General features: G+C 39.2%; 1 protein-coding gene across 1 annotated transcript in view; it reads right to left on the reverse strand.

The window, feature by feature from the left end:
* CABCOCO1 (ciliary associated calcium binding coiled-coil 1) overlaps positions 1-14194 on the reverse strand; it is an 81805-nt gene that overhangs the window by 37148 nt on the left and 30463 nt on the right. Inside the window, exons 4-5 of the mRNA XM_049810321.1 lie at positions 5407-5529; positions 4867-5007 (exon numbers count right to left, since the gene is read on the reverse strand). Coding sequence (XP_049666278.1) covers positions 4867-5007; positions 5407-5529 — 264 coding nt within the window. The remainder of the gene's footprint in view (positions 1-4866; positions 5008-5406; positions 5530-14194) is intronic.

Here is a 14194-nt window from a genome sequence, read left to right on the forward strand (position 1 = left end):
CCCCAAAATCCCTGGGCTATTTTTATTGGTAGCATTATTTAGTTCCGCAGGAAGATAGTTACAAATACGGTTTGTGGGATCTGAACTTCACTTTGGATTTCTGCACTACCTCAGCTATTATGCATATGTACTAAGACTGAATGCTAACAAATCATTGCAGTAATAGCTGATGTTCGTATACAATTTCTCATCTTCAAAGCAGTTTAAAATTTCCCAGAGGTTCTACAAAATCCGGGAGAGGGAGGCAGCGATTTGGGCAGAAGCCTTTGTTTAGCATTGGTCTTAAGATAAATCATAGCTGGGACTTTTCTGCTTAGCCCTATAGCAGGAACGTTGTCGTCTTCAGATTTAAGTCTGAAGTGCTCAACAATGCTCAATGGCCGATAACACATTTTCACTAAAAAGCATTTGAAATACTCTTTTTTTTTTTCTTTTTTTTTTTTTTCCCCCCATAGGGACAGCTCTCTTCCGAAATTCTGTTCTCACCTTTGAGCTCAGAACGAGGGACGCTTGCGACACGAGCGTAACGCGCTGGGAGATGAATTCGCGTATCAAACCAAAGGGCATCGTGATTTCCCGCAGTTGCGATGCCAAAAAGTCGTACTTCAAAGCCATAAAACACCAAAGAGCATGACCAGGAATCGTAACGGTTTTAAAAGATTTTTCTAGAGGCAAAACTAACGGTTCTTCGCGAGCCCCTTCAGCGTTCGAGCGCGGCAGCCGGCTTTTAAGAGCGGGAAGCGAGCTCTCGCTAGTTTGCCGGCCGGCGCTGGAGAAGGGCGAGCGAGAACCCTCGGCGGGGTTCTGAACCGTCACGGGCCTGGCTTCTCCTGCCGTTGTCCCGGGGGAAGGAATTTTCCCTCAGCGCCGGACAGACGCGGCCGAACGGGCCCCGCCGCCTCCCCAAGGGCCTCGGCGCCGGCTCCAGGCCGCCGGCACGCGCCGGGCCCGCGGCGCGGGCGGGCAGCGCCCCCTGCTGGCGGCGCCCGCCCCTCCGCAGCCGGGCCGCGTTTTGAGCGGGGGCCGCGTCGGGCCGGCCAACCGTCCCCGTCACCGCCGTGAGGGAAAAAGGGCGGCCGGGAGGGAAGGAGGACCCCGCTGCTCCTACGTCGTGGGGAGCAGAGCCGGGCTCGTCACGGGTCAACCGCTCCCTGCCGCAGGTGCTCCCGTCCGAGAGCGTGGCCTGTAATGTCGAAGCGGCTTTCCAGGGGCAAGGGGGCTCCGGAACGCGACAACTGGTACCGGCTGCCGCTTCGAAACGCGGGCGTTGAACCGGTTCTTCGGACGTCATTTCTTTGGCCAGATTCCCTTTGAACCATTTCCATCGCGTCTGGCGCGATGTGGAAACGTTCTCAGGGGAATTCCAGAAAAATCGCCACCGAAATCAAAAGGAACTCTGCTTGGGAATACTGGGAAAGCACAAACTCTTCCTTTACGCAGTTCCGATATGGTGGAAATAAAGAAGCGTCAGGTATTAAATCTGTTTTAAAGCTTAGGAAGCAATTTAAAATTAAATAACATACGTATTAGTAATGAATAACTACCGTGAAAAGGTTGTAATTACACGTTAATTAAATTCTCTCCTCATTATATATCTGCAGTGCCTCCAAATGATCTTTTCTCTGTGTTCTCCTTCTAGCAAAATTTCCTGAAAAAAACCCAGAGGTGTAAAGCAGAAACTGTTAAATATTTCACAACTGGAAAAAGGAAAGAGAATGAAACTACAGCGATTTTTTTTTTTTTTTTTAATTAGGATTTCTATTGAGAAATAAACTGAACTTCAACATGTTTCAATTACAAATCCTTCTGTTTATAATCTGCTATTTAAGCCTAAACTAAATAACAGCACTGGCAGAACACAGTAAATTTGAGGAACTGTGATGAACTAGTTCTAGGTAAACGTTAACAGAACCATTTTCCTTTATACAAAAAATAATTACGTTCAGGCAGGGAGCCAGTCTTCTGTGCGCGCCATCCCCTACTGTCCAATTTCTGTAAAATTCAACATCACCTTTCTTATCTGGTTATTTAGGACTTTTTAAGCTTTCTGTTCTCAAAGCATAAGCTGCTTCTTGCATTTGCAGCTTTTCATTTATCTCTGCCTGTAAAGAAAAGCAGAAGAAAAAAGTGGTTGTGATGGAGCTATCTTAGGCTGCACATTGTCTTTGTGGTTTTAACACACTGTAGTCCAGTAAGACATTATCCTACACACCTTCCTGTTTTGCAGACATAACAGTGTTTCAGCCTGTACTTAGGTGATAAGGCTTTATCATATTACTGCGCACAATTCCGATGTATGTATGGTATGACTGCCATGAACAGGAAGTGATCCGGGACAGCCATTTCTCTTGTAACCTTGTCTTGGGAGATGGGCTAATTAGCCCGTATTCTAAGACAGCCTTTACCAATAAACACCAAATCAGAAAAATTGCTTTGGGATTTGGTTGTTGCCACTGTTTTCCTTTGCTGCAGATGTTTGTTCTCTAGTGTAATGCATTTTATTGAAACATTGCTGGAATCAGAAAGCATTACTGAAAGTGAACAATAAAAAACCATATTTCTGTGATGTTGCTTGTCTTTCTTAATTACAAACACAATTATGAATGTGTATCTCATTCTGGAAATCCAGACTGCTGTAGACATTGAGTGCAAATTTACAATGTAACATTTGTGGGGAAGGTACAAGGGTTGTGACATATTTTAGTGAAATCTTTGGCAGTGATGACGCATAGCAATCTTTAATTCTATAGCATTTGGAAATGTGGCATCACTGAAAAAGGCCACAAATACTGAGGTTTTACGGGGAATTTATGTATATTTCTCAATATCAGCATTCATCACTGCAAAAATACATGAGAAATGGCAGGAGCACAATGATAGTCTTTCCAAGAGTTGCAAAGGTTAGTTCAAACAACTGGAACAGGCTCAAAGGTCCTTCACAGACCCCATATAAACTGTTTCAAAACTTATAGTTACATTCTTAATGGACTTCGTGTAATTTTGGTAAAGTGAGTGGATTTGGCCCAGAAAAGCTTGCAGTAACTTGCCATTTTAGGAACTTTTTGGCTTGCCAGTCCTAGAAATCCCTACCAGTCTATATTGCAACCCATCAATGGATAGCCACAGCTAAAATGTTTTCAGAGTTTGCAGTAGCTCAAACTAGCATCAGCTCAGATTAGCATCAAAAAGCTGGAATTTCTATCTCAAACTTTGTATCTTTGGAGACGGCCTTCACCATATTCAATCCACCCTCAAATATCCACAAATATGCCCCCATCCCTTTACATTATATGCAAACTTAGTTGCTTTGCTGTGGAATGCTGATCCTCTAGGCTAATCCTCTCCCAGCCACCCCAGCTGCCTTTTCTTCTCCAGTTTTTACATCCCTCTGTCTCTGATTCTACCTTCAGTGAAAATCAGCTGCCACTATACTTCACGATGGCTGCTGTTGTGATCACTGAGTGTCAGCACTGTGATTTCAGACTAAAAGTTATTTTCTAGACTCAACTGGAGCAACAGCTGCCTTATGTTCCCTGGAGACATAATGGAGATTGTGAATCACAGTTCACACATAACAACAAAACGGTATGAGTCTGACCATGTATCAGGTAAAAATCTAATGATAAGATTACCTCAGAGGTCAAGAAACTGAGAAACCAGGTGAAAAAGATACATTGCTGGAAGACTTTTAGAAATGAAACGGAAATTATTTTCTGTGTATATAACCAGGTTTGCAAAAGAAGAAGAAGAAGAAGAAGAAGAAAGGGCATTTTTCTCATCTGTGCATTGTTTGCAAAGAAAAAAAGCTCTTAGCTAACGCTAATGAAATCAAGGTCAAGTGAAAAACAGGCATTTCATTTTTTCTGTAGGTAGAGACAGGAATAAGACAACAGAGACCAGGTTCCCTCCTGTTTCTGAAGCCATATTGAAATAGAAAATGAAATCAAATAGGTAGATCTAATGATGGCATCATTATTCTAATTTATATTCCCCATTCATACATAATCCATGTAAAGCAATTTATCAATATCAAACTCTTTTCAGATAATATTAGATATTTAATAAACTGCTGCTCGGTCAACAGTGTCCAACATGCTGTATCTAAAGTTTAAAGTGCCTAATGCCACCTGGCTGCTGCAAATAAGACCAAATTCCACCAGTTCCTTGGTGGAACTGAGTTCTAGCTGGTTTGCTTTCAATAATTGCGTATGCTTGAGGGAGCAGTTTACAAACTAGCAATGATCTACTCTGCTGGTTTTTCACATGTTTCAATTTACAGACCTCCCTGTAGAGAAGCAGATCACCCTACAACAAATTTAAGTCCACTGACAATAGCTTCCTTCCCTTTCATGGACCCCAGAAGCAAGAACTCATGGACTCCTCAGAGTCTGCAGACCATGGACTGAAACCTGACCTGTTCCATTAAAGCAGATCTCATATAGTTATGCACCTACCAAATGAAGTCTAGAATTGGCATGAATGTGTTATTTCTTAAACAGATTGAAAGATGTGTAACATAGATGCATCTAACAATTCATATTAAGCATACATTGCATATGTTCCTTCAGACCAGCTGATCCTGAAAAGGAATTCTATCACTGACATCACTGAGAGCAGGATTTGGCCCATGTTTCTTAACACATAGTACTGCTGAAGATATATGTTGTTATATTACTGAGTAGTTTTTTATCTTATCACATGTAAGCTGACTAAACTAGGAGTTATTTATAGAGGCTAATTCACATTTTCACAGCATATGGATGTGCTTTTTGCCAGCTTTAGCATGAATACAGTTTATATTCATTAAGGCTGAGCTAGATAATTAACCATAGACAGAATTAGTGAACAGCTTTCTGGTAATAGTACCTCAAGGTTGCCAATAATTTCATTTGAGATTTCACCCACTGCAGACTTCTGATCTTCAGCAGTGACACCAGCCACAGCACCTGCCTCGAAGGACTCTGCCTCTGGACAGGGCTCTTCCAGGTAACCCTCTTGATCAGACCCCTAGCAGCAACCAACCACAAGAAATGTGTGAGCGAGTACATCCTTCTGCTCTCTACAAGACCAAACAGCGTCAGTCCAAAGACATGCGACAACACACGAAGCCCGCTTTTGAGACCTCGTACTCTGACAGAGACCGTCAGTCTCTCAGTGCCCAGGCCAGGCAGATCCTGATGTTACGAAGTTGCATGGGGCAAGAGCCCAGAGGTGCCAACTCAAATAAATGTCCTCTGATGACTGATTAATGCATTCAAAGTAATTTCTTAGAAGAGAATGCATGCTATATTCTGGAGAATAAATGCCATTAGTGGCTGGGCTCCAGTGGGAATAAATGAGGTAGGAGAATCATAGAAAAACAGCTTTAAAAAATAATTTTAAAAACAAAGGAACAAAACTCTATACCTTAGATTCCGTCTCTGCAGCTGTTGATGATATTATGAATGATGAATTGATATCCAAAGGTATGCCTTCTTCCAGCAGAGCAGGGAAGGGGGGAACTGCAGGTTGGGCAAGTTCAATCACATACTGGTAGTACAAAAAAAAAAAAAAAAAAAAAAAAAAAGAAAAAAGAAGAAAAAATAATTCAGGTTTAATTATTGCTCAGAGGTTTATTGCAGAATTTCTTAAATGGAAATGAAATGGCTGGCAAACAACAAAAACCAATACCTTTCTTGTTACTATCCAGGTGCTCAGAACTGGAAAGCATACTGAAAATGATTATAGATCAGCTTTAATTTCTAGCTGCATCTCAAGGGGCCCTCTTTATAATACTTGGAAAGAACAGATGATTTTCATAATTTCATAACACTACAGCTTCTTACTCATGTGGATAATTAAGTTTAGAAAACACAGAGCTTAGGTAACATGCAGTCTTCCCAATGCAAATTTGTCACTTCTGAACGGGGATCTTGTTGCATTTTGGAATTAAAGGGCCGGCTGACCACTAGGGTATTCTATCAAAGGAGTCAGTTGGCGTACACTTGTAGTGACACTGCATGAAATAAGGCCCTAAGAAAAACATTTTAATATGACTATAATTTAAGAGTCATTAATGGTCCAAGTTTTTGCTGCTTCATCAACTTGCCTCTCTTTCTCTTTCCTGTGAACATGGGAACCTCACTGGTATTCTGCTGGCATGTAACTGCGGCTCCAGGAACGCTCTGACCAGGAATGCTCTGACCAGGAATGCTCTGACAAGGAAATGGCTTTTTCCCCCCAGAGAAGCTGGATGCAGCACTTAGTCTGTGCTGGGGCTCTCATGAGTGGTGCAGAAGGTGGCCCTGTGTCCTCTAAAGGGGCAATGTTTTGTGCTGTTTTTTTTAAAAAAATGCACGACAGAGAACATGTATACCAAATATGGTGACAAAAGGCATTTTTGAACAAGCACGGAATGAGGTATAACACTAAAATGGTACATTTGGGGCCCCTACAATGGGAAGTGCCCACAGAGAATACCAGGCAGATGTTCCAGTTCTGAGTCAGCTATTACAAACATGATTTTGCTTGGATGGTGTAAGTCAACCACATTAATTCACATCAGGGTAATTGCAGCTCCCATAAATTAATTTCCTCATACCTTTGAAATCATAGCTAGGTTGCTATTTGGTTTATTTAGTTACTTGCTACAGTTAAACATACTGAAAATATTAAAGATTCTATACATTTGAAAACAGCGATAGCAAAAATTTAAAATAAATGGTGAGACGTAGCCATTGCGCTTTATTGCATTAAAAATCTCTTTTGTATTCCTGAAAGCTTTTCAGCAGTTATGTTTGGGCTCTGTCATTATCTTCAAGATTCCCTGTCGTGTGAGCTCACTAAAAAAAGGTAGACAGCATTAGCCCATATTTATAAGAACCCAAAAGGCTGACAGAAATATTTCCAGAATTTAAGTGAGGAGAAAACCAGATTTTATAGAAGCATTTTCCTGTATCACTCGTGAGTCAAATTTTACAGCACTCCGCTAGTGCCTACAGACTCACAAAAGGAATAGTCAGAAAGTTTAGTTTTTGCGGCAAAATGACAAAGCCTTAAGCTGAGCTGCTTGTTATTCTTTCTAAAATAAAAAGAAGCTTTGTTTTCAAATTCTGATTTTTTTTTTTAAACTAGAGCTCTTTTGATTTAGCAAATAATCCCATTTTCTCTGATTTCTTACTTTATATTTTCTCATTTTAAAATATTAGCTGAATTGGATGAGAATTCACAATTACTTCCTTAAAATAACATTTTTCGGTTAGTTAGTTAACTTTTCACTCAGAATATTTTCTTTATTTAGATTAAATCATTATTCCATTTATTCCCTGCAGTCCAAATTGCAAAAAATGAAATAATGTAAAAAACCTAGACTGGGTTTTTAAAATCAATTCCGGGCTGATCAAATACATTTTTGTAGCATGGATAAGATTTTCAGAGGTTCTGTTTTAGAATAATATTTTTACTTCACTGCATCCTTTTAAAGAGAGCCATTCTTTACTCATCTGTTCCGTGTCTAATAATAACCCTTGGATCATTAAGAAATAACTAAATTACAGCAGAACTAGTCTCTTTAATGAGCCGTAATAGCCTCAACATTCAGCCAAAAGTTTTTTTAAAAGACTGTGTAACTTCAATGTAGAATATGAAGTATTTTGTTTAGTAATAATAAGTTTATGAGCAGTGCTACAGTTTACAGCCAAAATATAGTGACCTAAAAATGCCATTCTGCATTGGTCCTTCCTATACATTGTGTCCTTAACAAGTCCAGGGGAAAATTAGAACGAATGAATTGTGGTGAGAGCCCAAAGCCAACAAACGTATTTAAATGAATCCTTCTGATGCAATACTTTCCTTTAAAAAACACAATTAAGTCTTTGTATTTCCTTTGAACAAAACCTCATGTTTAATAGCACCAATGGCTCTGTAGTAAAATCTATTTAAAAACAGAGAAGGAGACACAGTAAGTTTTATACAGTTACAGTGGCTTTAAAAAATGTTGCTAGTTTCTGAAGTCTGAGTAAATTTATGGTGAATTACTTCCACTGACCTACATTAAAAAATTCATCCTCCTTTTTGAAATTCTTGAAGATTTGTCATTATGTGAGCATTATTCACTATGACAAAGACGTATTACTCAAAGTGTCCTCTTGAATCAATATAACTATCGAAATGGGAGAAACAGTTTGGCAAGATGATAATGACTTTAAATTAATTGGCAATATTTTCCTGCACATTGCAGTCCAATGGGTCCATGAGAATTCAAACATAAAGAAATCGTAAGGCAGTTGCACAAATGTAGAGGGCATATCGGTGTCAGCTGCAGATAAAAGGATGCTCCGAAAGTGACGGGAGGGAGCAGAAGTTAAATGCAATATTCTTACTAATTCCTAGGTGCAGTGGCATGCCAAAAGGCCACTTGAAGCTGGACAAGTTAGAGCAGGCTAGAAGCTGCTCTAACATTTAGCAGAGGTTAATGTGGGAAATATCATTCAGCATCACCTTTACTTTCCCACCCCAGTTGCATCAAGCCTCGGTGTAATCACAGTTGAGGACTGTAGCTGGTGTTCAAACATTGCTCTCAATGTACAAGCCTATGCCACAATTTTTCTCTGGAATTCTTTCAAGTAAAAATGTACATAAAGAGAGGTAAGTATGAAAAGTGTCATGTTGTCCTGCATGTAAACCCGCATACTTTTCTTGTTGTTGAGAGCTAGTAAATTACCTTTTTATAAACGTAGGCAGAGCAAAGACAATAAAACAGTATACAGGAAAATTTCTAAAACAGAATAATGGCAGGAAAGAAGATTGGTAAAGCATTCTAATAAATGAGTTCCACAGATGTGGTAGTTATTATAAAATTAGCTTTGCATAACTTACCAATATACCATTACATTTTCCCCCAGATGTTATCTGTTACTTAAATTAATTTTGCTTAAGTTACTATTATTGCAGATTTTATCCACACTGTATTTTATTATTTTAAGTTTCTGTGGCATAAAACAAGCCCTGGCTGATAGCATTACTTTTAATAATATATGTAAGAGGTTTTAGTATTATACAAATGGCTGCCGGGTATATCTTAATAGTCATAGCACAGAACGTCTGCTCTCAAAATATTATGTAGATTAAAACCAGCTATTTACTTACACTCTAATTCAAGTCATTGGAAAGGTTTGCAGTATTTATGGATGTGGTATGAAGGGAAACAATCTACTCTGGGAATAAATATCAGAGTTTGGAAATTAGCAAAGCTAAGGTCAAGGTCAGTTTGGATTTACTAACATACTTGCTGAAAATTAGAATTTATAGTTTATGCTTACTTATTTCATAAATGAGAAAAGAGACTGAGGCGGTGGTGTATTTGTCTCTTTGATACAAGGCTTTTGTATCATAGAAACATTTTTAAACCACCTTTTCAGCTTAATATTGTCTGAAATTCTGTACTCCTCTCCACGGAGCCTTAACATAAATTCTCTATAGCTAATCTTACCAAACATAGGAAAATAATTATTTATAAGGCTTGGAAAAAACATCCCATGTTCAGCACGGACCGTTTCTAAAGCTTTGTAACATCTTTCAAAGCCTTTCAATGGCCTTTCAATGGATACAGATACATTTTATATGAATGACAGATTCACTTAAAAAAGGGTGTTCTTTGTGTGTTATTCTCTATATTCATATCATCTGTGTAGTTTCTACTTGTATGCCATAGGACTTTATGCTACCAGAGACCCGCACAGCCTTCTCTCCTCTATATGTGAGATTTGCTGTGAAACAAAATATTTCATACAGGATTTACATTAGTTTGCCATTCATGCTAAGCACACCCAGCTGCACACCTACAAATGTGCTGCATTTCAGTCGCTGGAATAAAAGGCGTTTACAAGATATGGTTTGTTAGCTGAGTGTATTTCATGTGGTTGAATTTGAATGAATAACTAATGGACAGAGATGCACTGTCTCACACTGACTCTAACCAGCCTGCCTTCCCACTGCCCCCCTTTAACCTGCCAGCATATGCAAACGCAGCAAATCCACCCTACCTGCCTCCTGAGGCATCGCCCGCCAGCGCTCCCACAGGAGGTTTCTGGGAGACTGCTGATAGCTCTACAAATACATTTGCCATCCTATTTTGCAGCAATGCTATACGCGAGGTCCAAAGGACCGAAGGATATTATGAAGCACTCAAAAACTTAATCCAGATATATGATCTGTGCAGCGTGACTAAGATGGCAGAGCTTCCTTCTGAACGCCTTCACTGTACACATTTGTGTTAATATTTAAAGTAGAATTAAGATCAGTGAGGGACTAAACTTGGCCTCTGAAGTATGTTCCCCAGTTGCTAATGATGCACATGGAAATTCTGTGTGCATGTTCCTGGGCAGGAGTTTTCAAACCACTATTTCTTAAATGAGAAGAAAGTTCACTAAGTCAAAGGTATACTTTATGCTCTTTTTCCTGCATTTCAGAATTCAAGTCAGTATGTTTTAAAGAGAGTTTTCCATGTTTCTGAGCTGAGATGTGAATCAACTTTGTTGACAATACTTCAGTAATTAATCTAGTCCAAAATAACTATCTGAAGCAATTTGGTGCCTACATTGACAAAACAGGATCTCCTCCTCCCCCCCAGGAAGCTGTAAATCAGTCAGTGACATCTGGCCTCAAGGACATCAGAGTCATCTGAAATGTGGTAATTTATATTAATGAACATCAATATTAATTTTTAAATAAAAAGAATTTGCTACTGCCATTATGTTTACATACGGAATATTATTTATAGCTTGTGTACCTCCTTTCCTACATTTTGCCCATAAATTATTGTAAAGGAAACACACTGTCAGAGTTATAAATATTTTTCCTTGGAGTTAAAGCTTTTACATATCCTCTTACTGTTTTCAGCAACTATACGAGGGCAACAACCAGGATTTTCTTGCTACTCCAGGAACTGCTGCCAATTTTAATGCTCGACTGAGTAGAAAAGGGTGCTTCTACAAAAACAACCAAAGCCTTCCTCTCTAGAGATACCTTAATGCAGAATGCCCTTAATACCTAGATTCTGAAAGAATATCCTGACATACCGGAAAAAAAAAGAAGAAAAAAAAAACCAAACCGATTTTATGGGGCTTCAGTCATCTATTTCTGCTTTTACCAAGCTTCCAGTTATTACTACCAATTCACAGATTATTTACAAAGACAAAATAAGAAAGGTCCAAAAAAAAAAAATTAATCTCCAGTTGGCTTTCATGCTGAGGACACATCACTAAATGATTCACCTTGGAATGGTCACTCTAAATTCACATTGTGTTTAGAATTGCCAAATCTCCTGGAGTTATGGGATTACAAGAGAATCTCAGCTTTCATTTAAAAATAAAGTCAGTGTCTAGCCCTTATGGTTGCAGAGGAAAGACTGAGAACATGAAAACATGAATCTTGAAAGCTCAAAAACTAAACTGCAAGCAAAAGGAACCAAACAATAATTACTTTTAAGCAACTCTCATGATTTTTGGGGATCTGCCTCACCATTTTAAATGCTTGAGGTTAGCAAAACCCTTTTAAAAACAATGCATACAGACTTTTAGGGACGGGTGAAGGATTTTTTTTCAATGCCTGAAAGTACAACTCTTGCACGTCAGGACTCTTCAAAGTGCCAACCCCATCTTTCCACTTCAAGGGCACCCATCAAACAAACAGAGAGCAGGCAGCTCCTATTCTGGCTGTGCAGGTATACTCAACAAGGATCTAAAGCCATTAAAAAACCCCAACCAAAACACAAGAACCTTTCCCGCAGTACTCATCTAGCTGGATCTACAAATATCAAAAAAAGTAAGGCTTTTTTTTATTACTCATGTGATCACATTAGAAAACCATAAAAGTAGGTTCTGTTGAACCCAATGCACAATAGGCAGTCTAATTAATATTTAGGTGGCATACACCTTATAAGGCCAGAGCTTTACATTTCCTTCTGCATCTCTTTTTCCAAATCATTTAATTAGGAAAGATCTGATATGAATGCTGAAAACTTTAAGATAAAAATGTGAAAGCATACTTGGCCAGGTGCATTTTGGTACCTCTTTCTGAGAGGAGGCTTCATACGTTTTTATAAAGACTTGCTGCAGTCTCACACTTCCAGAAAATCAATTTGCATGCGAGCATGTGCCTTTGGCAACAAAATGGCCTATAAGAATTAAATCGCTTAGGGGGATGGTATTCATCACACCTGGTTTAGGGGCTTTGTCAACCCCCTAAGCCCCCTCCTTGTAGTAAGCACAAAGAAGACTGCATCTCCTGAGCGGCAGTCAGAGCAACTAAGATAAATTAAAAACCTAACAGTCGCTTAATATGCCTGCCCTGGACCACAGCAGGCACAGCCTGTTACTTCTCCCATTGACTATACAGGAAACCTGGGAAAGCTGGGTGCTTCATTCGGGCTCCCCAGTTTGCCTGGTGCTGGGAAATATGAGATATTCCCGTTTTTTATTCAAAGGACCACTGTAAAAACTCAGCGGGGATTAACAGCACCACACGTTCCTCCTGCAGCCCTGAGCACGTATGGTAAAAGTCAGACAGCTGTTGGCACCATCCTGGGCTGGTTTTTCCAGGTGTTACACCCAAGATGCAGCAATGTCTCACTGACTACTACTGTTCCACAGGGCTTCAGGTCAGCCCTAAGACTGCCCAAAAAATGCTCATGTGGACATGCCTATCTCCAGCATGCAGGTCTACCTCTGGCACATTTCATGCTGTGTACACACCAGTTAGAGCAGGCATGTGTCTTGGGAGCTGCATGATACCCCACCAGATTTCTCTTAGTTCAGTAAGCACAGGCTTTGGGCTTTCTTTAAACATGAGTACAATGTACATGAAAGAAAGGCACCAAGAAGATTCCCCCCCAAACTAGGAAAACTTTAAAAGAAACTTTTGAAACAAAAAGGGTGCAAGAAGTGATTGGGAGCTCCTGCTGAGATAGTCTGACAGCAGAAAAATAATCTTCTGCTGTTGATACAGTAATGTGTAATCACTGCCTCAAGTTGGACAGAGGTCCTATCTCCTGCCTTTGTCTACCGGCACTCTTGAACAGTCTTCCCTTCCTATCCATTTTCTCTGAAACCAGCATTTTCTCTATGCAAGACTGGTCACGGACAAGCCCCTTGCACAACTGCCCCATACTCTGTACATTCCCGCACCACCAAATGACAAAGGAACAAGCTCTCTAAATGCCGCTCAGTCATCAGGTACATTAGATGGGCATAGGCTTGTCTATATTGATTCACCCCTAGCTGATGCTGCAGAAAAAAAGCTGCTCTAACATTTAAAAGGTTGCATTAAAAAAACTCAACAAACAACAACCTAAAGAATATTGATTCTGAGCTAAGAGGGAAAAAAAATTGCTCACACAATTTAAAAACTACAATATAGATTTTTTTAAATATGCTACATTAGAAAACTTTTCAGGATATACAGTCACATAAAAATGGGGAGCTTCTGTTCTTTGTTATTAGACCTAAAACATAAAGTCTTTGCCTGAGTATGTAAGTTTCTGTTAAAACAACAATTTGTCCTGTGGACTGTAAATTCAATTACTGTTTTTATTGGAATCACATTTTGCTTTGGAAACAATCATGCAGAAAAACAACCAGTAACTTAGACATCTTAAAAACATCTCAAAACAGGCACGGCTCTGAGAACAAATCAGTTATGGTAATTCTTCCACTGTGAACTGCAATGTTTTTAAAATCCATTTCCATATTTTTAATTAACACCTTGTTAAAAAAAAAATCTGACTGTAGGTCATTTTAATCACAAATAGGAAAACAAATTTATTTTATCAGAAAATTGACTCGACACTATTTTAGGGACTTATTTTTCATGTTTTTATTATCAAAATTAAGTTTTTAACATACCTTTCCCAATTTAGGAATGCAGAAGTAAGCCAATTTTTCTCTCAAATTTCAGAGTTACAGTTTTCAGTCACCTCTCTATGTGAAACTAGTCTATCTTCACACCAGAAGATTAACACCAGAATATTTGATCGGTACACATAAAACCCCACATAAGTCTAAGATATCAGTACTTCTTTACAACTGCATTTCTATATAACTTGAATCTGCAGTATTCTAAACATAGCCTGTTACTCAAAAGAAACCACCACTTCCTTATATGACACTTGAATTTCATACCCCATTGTAAGCAGGCTCTCCTTATTACAGTACATGTT

This window comes from Accipiter gentilis, chromosome 9, assembly GCF_929443795.1.
Source record: "Accipiter gentilis chromosome 9, bAccGen1.1, whole genome shotgun sequence".
NCBI classification, from domain to species: Eukaryota; Metazoa; Chordata; class Aves; order Accipitriformes; family Accipitridae; genus Astur; species Astur gentilis.